Source organism: Ambystoma mexicanum, chromosome 2q (assembly GCF_040938575.1).
Source record: "Ambystoma mexicanum isolate Mex_15411 chromosome 2q, UKY_AmexF1_1, whole genome shotgun sequence".
Lineage (NCBI taxonomy): Eukaryota > Metazoa > Chordata > Amphibia > Caudata > Ambystomatidae > Ambystoma > Ambystoma mexicanum.
Genome location: NC_090924.1, coordinates 1,234,833,780 through 1,234,852,597, shown reverse-complemented (window position 1 = coordinate 1,234,852,597; position 18,818 = coordinate 1,234,833,780). Strand labels below are relative to the sequence as shown.

At 45.2% G+C, this 18,818-nt stretch overlaps 1 protein-coding gene across 1 annotated transcript in view; it reads right to left on the bottom strand.

Moving 5' to 3' along the window:
• The window catches only part of THSD7A (thrombospondin type 1 domain containing 7A), a 1,346,262-nt gene that overhangs the window by 56,637 nt on the left and 1,270,807 nt on the right, over positions 1-18,818 (bottom strand). The window contains exons 18-19 of the mRNA XM_069648630.1: positions 15,009-15,124; positions 10,120-10,237 (exon numbers count right to left, since the gene is read on the bottom strand). Coding sequence (XP_069504731.1) covers positions 10,120-10,237; positions 15,009-15,124 — 234 coding nt within the window. The remainder of the gene's footprint in view (positions 1-10,119; positions 10,238-15,008; positions 15,125-18,818) is intronic.

Below are 18,818 nucleotides of genomic sequence, written 5' to 3'. Positions count from 1 at the left end.
AGAAACCATGTGTAAGGTTCCATCTCACTCATGTTGGTTGCTGCACAGTGTGGGGTTGGGCTCTGCTGTCAATACGGGTGAATCAGGTTGTTGGTCTTCTGTTATTGCCTGCAGCAATCATTCACATTCTCCTGTTCCTAAAAGCCACATACCTCATTGGCAGCAACGATATCCTGCCCAAATGCCACCATCTCATTCGAGTCAATCCTGTCGTTCACTACACACCACAAATATTCTGCATAAGTATTTCCTTCCTTCCCATTGCCCTGGACGACTTATTGACATCTTCCTGCCTCTACCACAGCTCCCTGTGCCAATCTACATCTGCTGCATCACCAGGTCTGTAAGATCCCTAGCTGACTTATGGAATCAAAATCTTTCTTGAAGAAAGATGGGTCGAAGACCACGCGGGGAGTGATGGAACACACACAATGTACCCATTCAATGTACCCATTCACTAATCGGCAGCTAGCAAAGAGAAAGCAGAGCCAGGGAAACATGCTCCCATGGCCTCATTTCAGCAAAACCCTGGGAGTGATGTTTTAAATGATTTGAAGCCTCTGCATGGTTTAGGAGGGTAGGCCAAGAGAAATAGTAATGCAGTCCATTTGACTTGAAACAGATAGATTGTTTAGCTGTACTGTAAAGGAAAGGCACAAAGTTCCAAGTGTGTTTGAAGAGTGCATGCATGGTAAAAAGAGGATTGTGTGACCATACGAAAATGTGTGTGGCAAAGGACACATGAGAAAAAATATGATTCTCTAGATTGCAAACCTGAGATGCTGCAGATGGACATTTTCCCGCGAGATGGAGGCCACAATTCAAAGATCAGAAAAGTCCGGGGATCTACCTTGATGCTACTTGAAGAATCGCAGAAAAGCACCTTCATTTCATTTGGGTTAAACTTATGATGGAGCTTTCCAATCCAGTGCACTACCAACCCGATACATACTCTAAAACTTTCATGGGTAATACTTACAATATAGGGTAACCCCAGTATCATCCACTTTATTTTAATAATGGATGTTTTTATAGCACCTTATGCTAAAATGCTGAACAAACAACACAACATAGTTCAATACATGATAAATGCATACATTCGTCTGAAGAAGTTAGGAAGAAAGAAAATGTGCTTTAAGACACATTTTAAACTGAAGTGCAGAAGAGTTATGAAGCGAAAGAGGAGAGAATTCCAATATTTTCCAGCAAGAAGAGTGAAAGAAGAAATCCGAAAGACTGACACCTAAGGGTGTAGAATAGAAAGAAACAAGAGAAGAACGATAAGGGGGAGCAAGAAGATCAAGGCATTTAAAGACTACACAGAGGGAATTAAACGGTAAACAGTTGAAAGAGATCCAGCAGAGAGAAAGCAAGGCAGGGCGAATCAACTCCTGAGAAGAGAAAAAGAAGGCACATAGAGGAGTTAATTGAGCAAAGGGGGGCACGCCTGCATACAGCGAGATCAAAGAGAATAGATGATCAGTAGAAAAGTCAAGACAGAGAAGAGAGCAGGATCTTAGTGGCGGGAGTTGTGAAGAATGGACAAGACTGGCTAATGTTGTACAGTTGATAACGGCACGAGGGAGAAGTAGTGGAAATGTGAGATGAGGAGGCTATAGAGGAATCAAAAATAACATCCAGGTTATGGGCCGATGGAGAAATAGTACTAGAGGCGAGCAGAAGATAATAGAAGGGGAGGACGTGGAGGAAGGATGGCAGAGGTCAGAAGAAATAAACCTGTTTTTGAAGGATTCAAATGGAGAAAGTGGGACACCACCTGAGTTTGGATTGCAAGAAGGAAGGCCAAGCGATTAGAATGGAGTTTTGAGGAAAACGAGGAAGAGAAAGAAAGATCTGAGGGTCATTAGCATAAAGCTGATTGGAGACTCTGAAGGAGGAAATGATAGAAGCAAGCGTGCTTGTAGAGAAAAGAATAGGACCGACAACGCAAGTCTAGGTGCCCCATAGGTAAGAGGAAAAGTAGTGGAAGACTGGTTAAGCCAAGAAACAGAGAAGGTTTGTGTAGACAAATAAGAAGCAACACATTTTAACACAGCACCATGAAAGCCAGGTTTGTGAAGAGTGGAGAGAAGAATAGTGTGATCCAATGTGTGGAAAGCACCAGAAAAATCAAAGGGAGCAAGAAGACAGGAGTATTGTGAGCATCGAGTGGTGATGTTAGTGATACAGCAAGGAGAGCGGTTTCCATAGATAGAAGAGGTCAGAAACCAGATTGATGAGGGGGGAGGATAGCACCTTTGCTGCTGCTCCCTGGCGATTGGCCACGAGTCTCTACTAAAAGCCAATAGAATTGCTGGCATGCATCAGCCGGCCCCTGCACTCGAAGGCCCCCTTTTCAAGGCCCCTGTTTGTGCCTGTCTGTGGCTGAAGGAGCTGCGAGCTCCAGGAGAATGTCTCTCTTAATCCTCCATAAAGTCAGCAGCAAGAAGCCCCACATACCACAATAAGGAGACCTATTCCAGTCATCACCTATCAATTCTCAGTTGAACATGCACTGTCCTGTGGTCTACGGCTTTGCCCCATTGATACACCTTAAACAGCATTAACTCTTGCTGTTCCTACCGGCACTCTTAAGCCTGCCGAAGGCTCATCGGAACATTATTTTTGATTTATCCTATATCCACCTACTATTGCCCTAAAGTAAACACAGATATGTGATGCAAGCCTTGCCTATTAAGTATAAGTGCCTCATTACGACCCTGGCGCTAAGGGATTACCAGTACCGGTAAGGGTACCCGTACCAGTAATCCCTTAGCGCCTGATTAGGAGGTCCCTTTGCGGGTTGGAGACTTTAACGCCTGCTTTTTGCAGGCGTTAAAAACCAACCCGCAAAGGGACCTTGGTGCTAAGTACGGTGCCGCAATTTGCGGCACCGTACTTAGCGCCTTCCCCATTTCCATTGAGCCCTATGGGGCAAAAATGGGAATGGGGAAGGGCCATGGCGGCATGGGGAATTACCGCCCCACCAACCTTGTAATGGGGTGGTAATTCCCCATTCCTCCATGGCGGAGTCGGTAAGTTACCGGCATGGACCATGGTGCTACTAGCACCATGGTCCAACGCCAGGGTCGTAATGAGGGCCAAAATCTCACTGCACCTACCATGCGCTATCATCCAACTGCATCTTGCGGTGTCCCCTGATGTACTATATCTTGCTCTCCCCCACTCGACTGGCATTTAGAAGTGCCTGTGTTGAATTGTATTTTGCCATCCCCAACATGATTTACATTCAGAAATGCCTGTGTTGAATTGTATTCTGCTGCCCCCAATATTATTTGAATTAAGAAGTGACCGTGTTGAATAGTATTTTCTGTCCCCCACATGATTTGCATTTTAAAAGTGCCTGTGTTCAATTGTATTCTGCTGCACTCCCACATGATTTGCATTCAGAAGTGCCCATGTTCAATTTAATTTCAATGTCCCCCACATGATTTGCATTTAGAAGTGCCTGTGTTGAATTGTATTTTGCAGTTCCCAATATGATTTGCATTTAGATGTGCCCCAGCCGAACTGTATTATGCTGTCCCTCACTTGACTTGCATCTAGAAGTGCCTGTGTTGAACTGTATTCTGCAGCGTAAATTGCTGTGTCCCCTTCCTGACTTGCACATAGACTGCCATTTGAGTAACAGAGCTTCTGTTATGCTCCTTGGAAAAACTGCATTTAAGACTCCCCTTTTTGGATAAACTACATTTAGAGACACCCGTTCATTAACTGTACTCAGGAGTGCCCCCCTGACCCTCTGTATCTTGCCGCTTCTCAGGTTACTGCCACAATACACCTATACATCACTAGTCCTGGATGTACCATGGCCTAGCACCATCCACATATGGACAGCCAGAAACCAACTACCTGCCGTACCATCCTTCCTCATTATGACATTCCTGAACTTCAAACACACTGTAACAATAAAAATGTCACTCAACCTCCCAGACTTCCATACTATCCTGCCAACATGCTTCCTGCCCTATACTCTGCAAGCCAACTCTGCAGTAATCACATCGAACACAGAACCCAAAGCCAAAGCCAAGCCATGCCCTTGGTCCCTCAGATCACCATGTTCAAATTCATGTCTAGCCTAAATCGACCTTGCCAACTGGTCAGCCGGAACTTCAGACTAAGGTATCGACTAGCTACTGGCTGGCAACTGCCGCCAACCACAACCCAATCGACCACATGGAAAAATGCACACCTTAATTCAAGAGCCAAACGACCCAGCACCAGGAGAGTTCATCAACCAGCCTCCCCAATCACCCATTGCAACTTGAAGGGCACCACCTTTTACCTAACTGCTACTAGTGGTAACCAGATTGATTCTGCACCCTACTCCACCATTGCCACTAATGAACTGAACACCTCTGCCCTAGGTCTCCCGAACTCCAATGCCAACATTTTATCTCTACCAAAACCTACTACCTCAGCTGCATCTACATCCTTAAACACCTCAAACCCACTAGCTTTGGCGCATTCATTAAGCACTGAAATCAATCCTGCCACTATAGATAGTGCCAATTTGGAAGCATCCACGCTCAAGAGCGCACTCATCAATGCAAGATTGCTCCTGGCACATGCTCTAGATATTGCTGACTTTATCAGCACAAACAATCTAGAGTTCCTAGCCATCACTGAAACATGGATCCACGCAGCAGCAGGCCCAGTACTCTCCCTTGCCATCCCCGAAAGTTACCTTATCTGCAAGGAGAAAGCATGGCATTTATAGCTAAGAATCAACTCCTCATAAGAGAAATAACCAACCAATTGTTCCATTCAGGGGAACTATTTTCCATCAACATGTCATTAACCGCTTCACTCACTTTGACCCGCCACCTTATATTTAGTCCCTCAGGTCATGCACTCTCCTTCGAGGAAGACTTTGCCCAACTCCTTTCATTGAACACCAAACCATGCTCACAAATTATACTGCTGGGAGATCTAAATCTGGGTCTCAATGACTCTACCGATGACAATGACATCGCCTTAGCCAACACTATTGCAGCGCTAGGCCTCTCACACTGTATCGATAACCCTACACATATCAAAGGCAGAACTCGGTCCTGGCTGGCAGATCTTAACTGCACCACCAAGATCCTCTCTAACACCCCATGTCCATAATCTGACCATCACATCATCTTCTTCTCCATCCCGAAGAACTTCCGCACAGACACCTCTTGTACCCAAGCATCAGCCACCATTACTAGAAATACACACAGCATCATAGCAGAGAAACTACTAGCCCTGATGCACCCTACTAACAAATACATAGATAACTCTGGCAATGGCCCCTCCACTATGGTAGACCTATATAACCAAACCCTCCTAGCTGCAATTGACAAACTAAAGCTCCACCTATAATGAGAGAATTATTAAAGCCAACTGCGGCACCAAGGAGCTCTATTCTATGGGAAGTAGACTCTCCAGTGCCACTGCAAGAATCATGTCTTGGTGCACAGACATACAAAAAGCTCTCCTTGAGAAAATCACCCTACTACAATCAAACATTGAATAAAAAGGGATGAACTTAACACCCACCAAAACCTTCAGATTCCTATATACACTGCGCAGAATTCAAATACACAATTTGAATTTGCCCCAGTCGCAACATAAGAAGTATTGAACATTATCACAAGCCTCAAACCATCCAGGTGCCAAGGTGACAATATCCAGCCGCACTCATTAAAGGCTGCACGGCTGAACTTCTTTCATCATCACATCTCTGATCTATGCCTCGTTTGAAACAAGCACTGTCCCAACTAACCTCAAAGATGCATGGGTTCTCCCGTTACTCAAGAACCCTACTCTAGAACATAATAGTGCCACAAACTACCTCCCCATAACAACACTACCTTTCCTCCTCAAAATATTGCACTGTGCAGCTTATCTGCAAATCCAAAACCACCAAGAAGTCAACAATCTCCTAGGTCTTGGCCAGTCAGGCTTCCGGACTGGACATGGCACCAAGGCAGCCCTATTGGATCAAAAATACAAATGGATGAGATTAAAGACAACAGCAATTTAGCACTCTTCTTCCTACTAGACCTCTCAGCAGCCTTTGATTTAGTCAACCACAATATACTCTGCAAATGTCTTACTTTGGCGGCTCACTTTTCAACCAAGGCCATACATTGGATATAGTCCTTCCTAACCAACAGAACTATGAGGGTCTTCGCACCTACCACAGCAGCAGTGCCAGCCCCACTCTCCTGTGGAGTTCCACAAAGATCTTGCGTATCCCCTTCACTTTACAATATTTTCACTAAACCTCTTTTCGACCTTCTGGATGACTTGGGTGTCACCACACTAACTATGCAGTCGACACCCAAATTCCCCTACCCATTACAAACACATACAACATAGACTCAAAATCACTAAACAAAATCCACCAAACTATCCAGGATTAGCTATACATGGCCTATTTTTAAATGATGAAACAGAGTTACAGCTCATAGGCTCACAGAACCACCTGAACAAACTAGACGACCATTTAAAATCCTTTGCTATTGATGCCATTACTATCAATGTCTCCAAGGAAGTAAAAACCGTAGGCGTCTATCTTGATTCAGCTCTCACATGAACTAGACAAGTCAATGCTACAGCATCTGCAGCCACTTATACCGCACCTTTGAGGTGTAAGCTTCTGCAGATGCTGTAGATTTGAGGTATGCATGCACACCTTTCTTATCATCCGACAGTTGTATCATGCTGCTAGAGCCATTATCTTATCCAGACTAGACTACTGCAAACACCCTCTACGCAGACACTAACAACTGCAACCTAAAAAAACTTCAGGTGATTCAAAACAACGTCATAAAAGCAGCCCTTGACATCCCCAAAAATAACCAAAATGGTCAGATGGAACACCCACTGGCCACCGGTGCATTATCGAATCCTATTCAAAACCCTCTACATGAGGCACACAAGCCTATCCAACTCAGCCCCCAAGAGGGGAGAACAAAACAAACAATCTGACTAGGCCCAGTGACATTGAGAACGTGCAAGTGCATGGGGAAAGGGAAAGGGGAAAAGTGCATGGAAGGGGGAGAGTGGAAAGTGCAGAGCAGAGGAGAACAGATAAATAATAATAAATAAAAATAAATAGATAATAGATGCAATAAACAGTGGTAGTGCAGCCAGCAAGTGGCAAGTGCAGCAGACTGGGTTAGTCTGATAAGTGCAGAAAAAGAAGACAATGGAGGATGTGGGGGACTGTATGGGTACAGTTACAGTCCCCAGTGCAAGGGGTGGCCAGGAGGCAGTGCAGGAGGAGGGCAGGGTGAGCAGGTAATTGGGCCCCGGTGGCAGAGGGTGGCCGGGTGCACAAGTGCCAAGAGAGAGGAGATCAGCAGGGGAGAGGCTGAGCAAAGGTAGAAGAAAAGATGAAGGTATTGAGGTGCTTCTGGAACCAGAGATGGCTCTCCTCAAGTTTTAGAGTGGCAGGGAGGCTGTTCCAGAGCTATGTCCCAGCCAAAGATAGAGATCTAGCTTTGAAAAACGACTGACCCTGAGGGAGGTAGAAGCAGAGGAGCAAAGAGCTTGAGAGCGGAGGTATTTGCAGAGAGGTAGTTGAAGGTATTTTGGACGCAAGCCCCAGAAAGGCTTAAGGACCATGCAGAGGGTTTTGAATGTAATCCTTGCATCCACTGGGAGCCAATGGAGAGATTTTAGAGCTGGAGAGATACAATCTCAGGGCTTGACGCCAAGGAAAAGTCTTGCAGTCCTGTTCTGGATTAGTTGCAGAGGGCGGAGAGTAGAGGCAGGTAGATTTAGAAAGAGGCTGTTACAATAGTCCAGCCTAGAGAGAACCTGAACTTGGGAGACAGTGAGTTTCTGAGGGAAGGAGAGGAAAGACAGAGTACCTCTAAGGAGGTGCAGTTGGAAGTTTGACTTTTTAGAGACCTCAGATATGTGGGTGGAGAAGGAAAGCGTGGAGTCAAAGATGACCCCTAGGTTCTTAGCCTTGCAGGTGGGGGTAGGAGGAGGGCCAAGGGAGGTCAGCAGAAGAGAGGGGGAATGGATGGTGAAGATGTGCCATTGAGGAGGATCTCAGTCTTGCAGGCATTCAGACAGAGGTCATTGGCGGCACACCAATCTTGAATGGCAGTTAAGCAAACAGAGATGAGAGAGGGAGAGGAGGTGGCTGAGGGCAGCCTGAAAAGGAGTTGAGGGTCGTCAGCGTAGCACTGGAAAGTGCAGCAGAAATTGGCAATGCAGTGGGTGAGAATTGCCAGGTATTGGTTGAAAAGCCAGGATGAGAGGTTAAATCCCTGGGGAACCCCACAGGTAGAAAGGAAGAAAGATGATAGGAAGGACCCAAGTTGGACCTGGGAGGGTCGCTCAGAGAGGAAAGAGGTCAGCCAGGCCAGAAACGGATGAGCAGGATGGAATGGTTGACTGTGTCGAAGGCAGAAGAGAGATCGAGTAGGATGAGGACAGAGGGAATGTTAGAGTCAAGGTTGGAGAGCAGATCTTCACTGATGTTCAGAAGAGCAGTTTTCATGATGCTGGCCGCTCTGATGCCAGACTGGTGGTCATGGAGACAGCCAACAGAATCGGAATGAAGGTTAAGATGAGAGATGGCTAGCATTTCCAGGAGTTTGCCCAGAAAGGTAGTAATGGAAATTGGGCGATAGTTAACCAGACAGGAAGAATCAGCTGTGGATTTCTTGAGAAGAGGATGCACAAGGGAGTCCTTCAAAGGGGGAGTAGATTTCACTTAATGCAACAATATCACATACTACTGAGTATAGCATGCTTGCTCATAAATATGCGTGTTATGTCTGTTAGTTAGTGTAAAGGGAATGCTTGTCCAGGAGAGTGGATACGTATACTCACAACTCTTAAGTATAACGGAGTCAGAGAACCACAGTGAGTATATTGTAAAGGCATCAGAGTTGTACACACATTGTATACATCCTTCAGAGATGCATTTCCAATATGCATATTGGTCTGACTTTCTCCTCTTCTAGTACCATTTTCTTTTTCTATTCGTATTGTGAAGAGGCCTGCACTAGTAATACCGTTGCTACCAAAGTAGTCCTGTTCTAGAAATAGGGCTTCACTCTGAAAGAATTACACACATGAAAAAAAGGTCAGGGGCTATGCATTTCTTATGTGCATGATCCTGTGAAATGTGCAGGTGCCCATATTCTCAAAGGTGATCTACGTACTTCTGGGTGACTATGCACCAGTGCAGGTCCTGCCCTGACATGCACCCTTGCCATTCATTAGAGTTGGTAGTGCGTTAATGACAAACATGTATAACTGGCTCCCAGCACTGACATCTCTAGCAGCTTGAGTACTATGAAGCAGTTATGATGATGAAACACACCAAAAACGGGGTCAGCAATGCTTTGTAAATACAAATGTAACAGCGTATTCTGGGCACAGCCTCTTTCATCCCATACATTCTTGAGAAAGGACCTTGGGCCTCATTACGAGGTGGGCGGTAAGGGATTACCGGCACTGGTATGGGCACTGGTGCCGGTAATCCCTTACTGCCCTACTACAAGTTCCCTTTGCGGGACCTTCCTTAACGCCTGGTTTTTTCAGGCGTTAAGGACGGGACCCGCAAAGGGACTCTAGAGCTAATAACAGTACCTCAATTCGCGGTACCGTTATTAGCGCCTTCCCCATTCCCATTGAGCCATATGGGGGCTCAAATGGGAATGGGGAATGGCCCTGGTGAATGGGAAATTACCGGTCCCGCCAACCTTGGAATGGACCGGTAATTGCTCCATTCACCAGGGCGGAGTCGGAACGAGTTTGGAGGCAGCCATGGTGCTAATAGCGCCATGGCTGCCTCCAACCTCGTAATGAGGCCCATTGTCTACAAAACCAGGACAGAGCACACTGAGGAGTGAACATGGAGTACCATTAGTAGATAGAGAGGAACATTGGTGGTTGGAGACAGAGTGCCTGCTAAGTAGAGGCAGGCCAGCATGAATGGAATAGAAAGGAAAGGAACAGGAGTGTTCTAAAATTGACATGTTATGTAGCGTAAATGTATGGCACATGTTTTGTATTTTATGGGGTGATCCCGGCTACATTGCTTTGCAGATTTTATGTCCTTTAATGCAGGGTTCACTGGAACGTGTTACTCACCTGTAAGGCCACAAGGTTGAGAGCACTCAGACCAAGAAGACCAGTCAGAGAGCTGGCAGTTTACAGGGCATTCTACTACACATGAGGTATTCATCTGCCAAGTCTTCTGCAGCCCAAGCTGAATAGAAAGAGAGAGGGCATTAATTCTGCAACTTCGGTGGACTTTTGAGTTTATTTGTAAATATAAATGGAATAAGTAAGGCCATTCAAATGCAAACATCATCAGCAAAACAACTTCACATAGAATTCATATTAATGTGGCGAGTAACAATTCTATTCAATTAGGGTCAACAATAAATGCAATAAACAGTCAGTGCAATCCAATTCATTCAATAACACAATTATAAAAACATTCCTACATATACCTTTCATGTTCATATAAAACATTTCTGGATAAAAAGATTAAAGACAGGATTCGTTTAAGAAATGTGAAAATCTTGTCCTAATCGTCCATGGCAAGGCACGAAATGTGGCTTTGAAATATGCAGTTTCTTCCGTTAAAGAAGATTGTAAGTATCTGCGGGCTACGCCGATCTGCCTAATCCCATGTCTCGGTATTAGTGGTTTCAGCCTTCTGTCCCTTGCGAAAGAATACTAAGTAGAGAGCAATGTATGTATGTATGTGTGTATGTATGTATTCATATTTATAAGGTGCAACACAACCAAGGCTGGTAGGCATCTGGACGCTAGCAGTAGACCAGAAAAGCAACACGATCAGAGACCCTAAAATAGGATCATTTTTGGAGCTCTTTGGAAGCGCAGATGATCAAGAATAACATGTAAACCCTGCGGGAGGGAGTTCCACACAGCTGGCACTAGGACAGAGAAGTAGCGACACCCAGAATTTCACTTGCGGAAACACAGAACCTTTAACAGGTTTTTAAGAGCAGATCGAAGCCTGCATGCAGGGACATAGCCAATACGTTTGTACTGAAGGAAAACAGGGTCTACAGAATGGATGGAGCAGTCTACATTACACAGGATCTTGAATGTAATCCGGCTTCTGAATGGGAGCCAAAGACTCTTGGCCAGCAGCAGAGGAGAGATGGAGAGATTGGGCTCACGCAGTGCCAGACGAGCTGCAGAGTTTTGAAGAATCTGGAGTCTCTGGACCAGGAATTCATGCTGCCCAAATAAATGCAGTTACAATAGTCCCTGTGAGTGGTCTAAGGCCTGCTAGAAAAGAATGTAAGTGGCCTTCCATCTCTATAAATCTGGAAAACTGCACAGAGACAAGGGTTTCCATGAGTTTCATGAGAGCGGGCAGCAGTGAAATGGGGCGGTGACTATCGTGAAATGCTGGGTTGAGTTAGGGCTTTTTTAAAAGGGGGAGACAATATTGGGCCTCATTACACGGTAGGCGGTGAGCCATGGCGCTATTAGCGCCATGGCTCATGCGGTAAAATACCGGCACCGCCTTGGCGGAAAGGGGATTTACCGCCCCATTCCAAGGTTGGAGGGGCGGTAAATCCCCTTTCCGCCATTGCCCTTCCCCATTCCCATTTCTGTCCCATAGGGCTCTATGGAAATGGGGAAGGCGCTAATTACGCCACCGCAATTTTGCAGTGCCGTAATTAGCTCCGAGGTCCCTTAGCGGGTTGGATTTTAACGCCTGCAAGAAGCAGGCGTTAAATCCTCCAACCCGCAAAGGGACCTCGTAGTACGGCGGTAAGGGTTAACGGTCACCGTTGCCATTAACGGTGACCGTTAACCCTTACCGCCGTCCGTGTAATGAGGCCCAATGACTTGTTTTAGAGGGGCCGGAATGAGACCGTTAGTGAAAGAATAACTGAGAGCCATTGTGAAAAAGGAGGCACAATCTAGAGAAAGAGATTGGATCAGATGTAGAGGAATAGGATAGATTCCACAACACAAAGAGAAAGGTAGCGGGCAATCCCTGAGAGTCCACCAATGGAAAAGACATAACACTCGGGACGCAAGACCTAGCTGCTACAATAGAGTTCCTGATATTGGCAATTTTATCCTGAAAAAAAACAAATGATCTGATCATATACCTCTTGAGAGCGTGAAGAGTCAATCAAAGAAGGGGGTGGTGCAGAAAGTTCTTTAGCTACCTTAAAAAGTTCACGTGAGGAGCAGGCAGCAGACATGATGTGATCAGCGTAGTGCTGGAATTTAGTTGCTTTTTATAGCTTTCGGACAGATGAGAAGAGCTTGCTTGTAACTAGCTTTGGACTCTTAGTCAGAGTTAAGAAGCCATCTGCGTTCAGCCCTCCGGGATGCTTGCTTCAGAAGCCTCAAATCGGAGGACATCCAAGGGGCAGATGGCTTTGTGCGACAGGCGCACAGCTAGTTATCTTTAAGGCAACCGGAAACTTGATTTGGCGTGATCCTATTCCAGAAACGTCAATGAGTTCAGGTCTGTCATTTTAATATAAAAGATGAGGGGGCAAAAATAAGAATGGGAAGAAGGAAATGATCAGACCAAATAATAGGTATAGGTTTAAAAAGTGGAAAATTTCCCATATCTGTAGAGGAGATAAGGTCCAGTGTGTTGCCTCTCTTAGGCGTGGGCAGATGGTTACGTGCGTGCAGATTGAAGTCACTTGGGCCAGATGTAAACATGAGAGCCTGAGTATCATCAATATCAGTTACATGCACATTGAAATCCCCCATTACAATGAGGTTGGTGTGCAACAGAGTAAGATCTGCTATCACCTGTTTTAAAAGTCCTGGGAAAGAAATGAGGCAGGGTGATAGGCGAGCAATAAATGAACAGGATTATTTAATGAAGACCGCATTTGTATAAGTAAGAGTTCACAAGGTAGGGCGTGAGTGATGGGAATGAGAGTGCATTCTAGGAGGGCAGAGTATATTAATGCCACGCTGCCTCCCACGAGCGAACGCAAGCGATCAAGTTGCTTTAATAAATATTTGGGAGGCAGTAAGTGAGCAAAGACTGCCCCAGATGAAGCAAGAAAACCGATCTCAGTGAGACACAGGATATCAGGCCGGTGATCAGACAGAACTTTGTAGATGTTATCCCGATAGGCTACGGCAGAACAGGTGTTGATCAGGAGCCGCATCCAGGCAGAAGCATGTCTCCCGATAATATTACCAAGCATCCCCCACTTGGGTACCATAAGTACAGGCCTATTCCGAATGTCAAAGAAGTTCTTGGGCAAGCAAGTGGCATCGGACGCTGAGGCAAGTAGCTCAGCCCTAGAACACAGAATGACATGAATAGGGAAAGTGTGAAATAAAAAATAGCAATTGTTTCATCAACAAAACAAAAGAGCTGATGGCTGGAAGGTTTAGAATAAATCTCATCCTCTGGCATGGCTCTGACAAACCCTCCAGACCATCGCTCTTCGCCGTGCCAAGCCTTTACAGAAACGGGAACAACTGTATGCAAATCAGGCCTGGTCCCACCCCCAAAGCGGCAGAGCAGCCAAAACTGCTAAGTCACATCCCTCCTGCACGATACCACAAGCATCCCAGACATGTTTCAGCCTTGTTGGGTGTCATCAGTGAGGAGTAGATTGGGTCTCTAGGCCCAGCAGGCACGGGACCCACGTCTGGGCTTCCACGTCCCACTGCAGTGACAAAAGCAAAACAAAAGAGCTGATGGCTGGAAGGTTTAGAATACATCTGAACCTCTTGCATTTCTCTGGGCAACCCTACAGACTATCATTCTTCGCCTGCCAAGCCATTACAGAAAGGGGAAAGACTGTATGCAAATCATGATTGGTCTCACCCCCAAAGCGGCAGTCCAGCCAAACTGCAAAGTCACATCTCTCCTGCACGAGTCCACAAGAATTCCCAGAAACGTTTCAGCCTTGTGGGGCCTCATCAGTGAGGAGTAGCTTGGGTCTCTAGGCCCAGCAGGCACGGGGCCCACGTATGGCCCACAATTATGTGGCAGTGTTAGTTATACATTTACATTTTCATGAATAACAATGAGTTGTGAGATGATAATGCTGGACGTCCCTGCTGGTAATGCCCATACACTGCTTCAGTCAGTCTGCATGATATTGGTGCAGGTTTGCTACTAGAATAACCATAAGCACCGCCACACCAGCGTGGGTTGACAAGATGACAGCCAGCAACACCAACAACAGGGCAACACCAGAGTAAAAGCCATTGATGAAGAGGAGTGCTTGCCCTGAGTGCCAACCTATAAAAGAAAATCTTGCTGCTGTGTTTGACAGGAAAGCTCATATGCCCAGTAATACATGTGCTTGCATTTGTCTATTAACTTACCATAGGAGGAAAGCACATTGGCTGCGTGTTCTGGGGCTAGACAGTCAATAAGCTCCAATTGGCAACTAAAGAACCACAGCAAAATGTTACCGATGCTTGTGTGTTTAAAGAAGCACTTAAACATGTGTCTACTTTCAAGACACAACTGTTCTGTTATGTGGATTTGAATGTGTAAATCACACATCTGTTATAGTCAGTGCATCCATCAATCCCAATGATCTGTTGTGAGTCGCAGGCTTAACAACAAATTTGTTGACACTGCGGGGAACAGCCGTGGTTTGGTGGCAAAATTGTCAGGAAGATGGCCACCCCGATGTGCCACAAGCATACTGGAATAAATGTGGGCCCTGGCACTTAACTTTTTACAAATTAACCACTGCCATTTATTGTAACAGTGAGACTAGGGTGAGTCAACTATATACATTTTTATTATCCGTGTGATCCGTGTGGGATAATTGACTAACAGCCGTTAGGGCTCTGCATGCATCATGCCAGAGGAAGTGGCACAGAGAAACCTCTGGTGCCTGGAGAGCTTCATTTCAAGTGGTGGGCACGAGAGCATATTGAGAGAAAGGCCAGGACTGCTCGATATGGTTCACAGCTGGCACATGTTTGACATTCAAGTGTTCATAGTGCTCATTCACAAAGCTTACGGCAACACCTACCCCTTCACAGTACTTCAAATCAATGGATTTATTGTCACTGCGCACACAATCCAGCATCCTCGTCTTGACTCCGTTGCCGCAGACAGCTTTTTCACTCAGCTGGCACGTACTCCAATCTGCAATTAACCAGGCAGTCGTTTAGAGAACACAGTGGGCAACATTGCCAACCTTTCCAGCAGCCAACGTATCGTACTTAGAGTGTATAAAGACACATTATTATTTTATATTCCGCCTGCATATACCACTTAAGCCAGCCCCATGTGCCTGGCCTGAAATTCATGCCGTTTAGCTGGTTAAAATAACAAGGTTAAAACTTCAAGCATACCAATGTCACGTAGTGAGGTGGCAAGACCCGTGCCCTCCCGCATCGTTATGTGGGTGGCCCATGTTTGGGCCCAAAGGTTGAGGGAAGTGACGTTAGGCTAGGGAGGGGGCAGGTTGAGGGAGGGGAAGAGGGTCCTGTTTATTCAGTATTGCATAGTGTGTGACTAAAGAAGGTTCACCACATTGAGATGTCCGTGTCGCAGTCATTTGAGTCTGCGGGTGTCCTATAGCTGAAGCCCTGCATGTAAATGATTGTGCTCTACTCCGGTCGACAACCAATAGTCCCCTTTATGGGGAACATACATCTCTTCCTACTTGACATATATGCTGCCCATCCGGACTTAAACACAAGTTCTATTGCATGGTAATAAAGGCTACAGATATTCCAAAGAATATGATCGTTATGTCTTAATCCAACACTACTAGAGATACAAATTATCCAGGGGATGAATACAAGTCCACGCATTTAGAGTAACCATATTAAGACATAGGGCCTCATTTCGACCCAGGCGGTTACCATGCTATTAGCGCCATGGTTGCCGCCGGAACCTTACCGATTCCGCATTGGTGAATGGAGCAATTACCGCCCCATTCCAAGGTTGGTGGGGGCGGTAATTCCCCATTCACCATGGCCCTTCCCCATTCCCATGTTTGCCCCCATAGGGCTCAATGGGAATGGGGAAGGCAGTAATAACGGTACTGCAAATTGCGGTACCGTTATTACCTCCAAAGTCCCTTTGCGAGTCCTGTCCTTAACGCCTGGTAAAACCAGGAGTTAAGGGAGGACCCGCAAAGGGACCTTGGAATAGGGTTGTAAGGGATTACCGGCACCAGTGCCCTTACCGGTACCGGTAATCCCTTACCGCCCGGGTCGTAATGAGGCCCATAGCCTTATTTCATTAGACCACCTACCCTGGGAATGAGTGCTGACATAGCAGTTCTTCCCTATACATATATGGAAACCAGAGAAAGCATAAACTGGTAAACAGTAATGAGAATTTAAAATCTCTGCATACATTCTTAGCAAAAAATAGCAAAACATCTAGAATTATCAAAATCCAATTAAATGATAACAGATGGTGCAGGCTAAAGGCAGTTTTGGAAAAAGCTTATTTGATGGCTTCGAGAAATCACCATCTTGGACGAAGAGGGAAGAGTAACCAGAGACATGATCTGGTAAAACTTTCACAACTCCTTAGAGCAGTAGATTTGGCGTGCCAAGCCAACAGACCCCAAAGGTCCCACTGGCACCCGTCCCCCTTGCAAGGTGAGCTGAGCTCAAGACCTATTCTTGAAGTGTGTGTGTGAAGTGATTGAATTAAAAAATACATCCTCATAATGTGTTTGTGTTAATGTCATTGGGTTATTTATATAGGGTGGGCTGAACCCAGAAGGTTAATGTTAAAATTGATGTTAAAGGTATTTGTACCGCACACCGTCACCACCGGAGTGGTCCCCAGGCACTCTGGCAGATTTGAAAAGGAGGGTGTGAAAAAAGGAGGGGAGTCGGAGAGTTCATAGGGTGAAGTGCGAATAGGAAAGTGAGAGTTGTGATGTCCTGTTGGCAGTTTCAGTTTGGTTTTCACCATTCACTGAGCTTGAGTGTGGTTTTGGGGTCAGTGCAAATTCCAATGTGCTGTTGTGCCGGGTTTGTCTGTCTGAGTTTGTCTGTTGTTGCAATGTGGTGGAGTACGTGCGGACTGCGATGCAGAGAAGTGGTTGTGTGAATTTCTGTATGAGAAGTTTATTCGGAAAGTTGAGGTTTTAAAGTTGGGTTAGCAGGTTTTGCGGGTTTTCCTTACCTCTTTGTCTTTGCATTTTTTTTAATTGACTTATGCATGGTTATACATAAGACAACCTTTAGTCGAATCAAAATTCACACAATTAAAAAAAAACAAAAAAAAAGAAAGCCAGAAATTAAAAACAAGCTTCTCACAGCTAAAATTCTGATACTGTCCAATTTCCACTACTGCCAATTTTCCATTGCTAAATGCTTTAATGTTCTATCTCTCCAGGTTTCAGCTTGATAGTATCAAAGATGGTTACGAGCAGTTTCACTAGGGCCACTGATATAGATACTTTTCCACCATCCAAGAGGATTTTCTACCATTCCTCAAGTGATCTTCGGCCATATTTATTCAGAACCTCCGTCATCAGTTTTGTTAGTTGGATGTTTAACACAGGACAACTCATTACAAGGTGTTTTAGGATTTCTACAGAATTCATTTCCTTACATAATCTGCATTCTATCGGATATTCCACACCTTTCTTCCACTGTTGTACATCTCTGGTTGGGAATAGATTCAACCGAAAGAACAAAAGTTATTTCCTGAAGAACGAGTTAGGGAATAGTTGCAGGTATCTGGGTGTAGTGTTCAGAGTATGCAATTCATCAATCGGCCTTCCATAGCGTTTGTATTTCGCTCTTTCTTCTTGCGTCAGTATCCAATCTAGTCTGAACAACTTTTTTTTATTTTATCCAGATTTTTAACCAAAGTGTCAGTTGATTCATCCAGATCTTTTATTATGTTCCTGCACGTAGCTTCCCAATCTAGCAAGGTTAGCTCTTTCCTCTCTAATAGTGCCTTTTGTAATACTACAAAGCCCCCCCTTTGGCTTATCTTCTAAACACTTCCAAAAGAACTAAAGCGTTTTCAAGGAGACCAAGGCCTTAAGTGAAGTCAGTTCCAGTTCCATGTGAATGGCCGGTATGGGAGTAGCTCTCGACAAACTCAGGACGTTCTTCCAGAATAGTCCTTCTATTCTAGCCCAGTTTTCCATTTTGAAATTAAAACTGGATTCTGCACCAAAGGTCAAAATTGGAGCAACCTTTAGGTGGTAAAAAGAAATCACAGGAAGCATAGAAAAACCACAATATCTTTTCAGAATGATTCTCCCTTGTGCTGCCACGTTCTTTGCCTTGCCCCTGAGGGACTCCAGTCTTGGGGCGTCAGTGCTGCTCATATTCATACATACCCCCAGGTAAGTTAAAGACTACCACTGTGATTTTTGTACCTTGTAAGGACCATTCCTGAGTTTTCTTTGTTCTTATATTTCCTTCTCCCTATGGTAGAATCACCAATTTTTCCGGATTGATCATCAGGCCATTAGATGTAATGAATGTTTGTAGTGCGTTTAGCTGTCTCTGCAGCCCAATTAGGGTTTGGTCAGCCAAAACTACATCGTCCGCGTACAGGAGTCTTCCGATGGCAACATTTGCTATAAGAGGCGAGATATATCTGATTTCCGAAAAGGCTTCGTCAATGTCAGAGATAAACAGATTAAATAATTCAGGAGCTAGCGGACATCCCTGTTTCAGGCTTTTGTTGGTATATATGGCCTTTGTTAATAGGCCCTTTGTGTTAAGCCTGATTCTCAAAGTCGTGTCTCTATAGAGTTCTTGAATTGGCCCAAGCAGGTAAATTGGGCATCCCCATAGTTGTAATTTTTGCCACAATCTGGTCTTGTTTTCGTATCGAAAGTCTG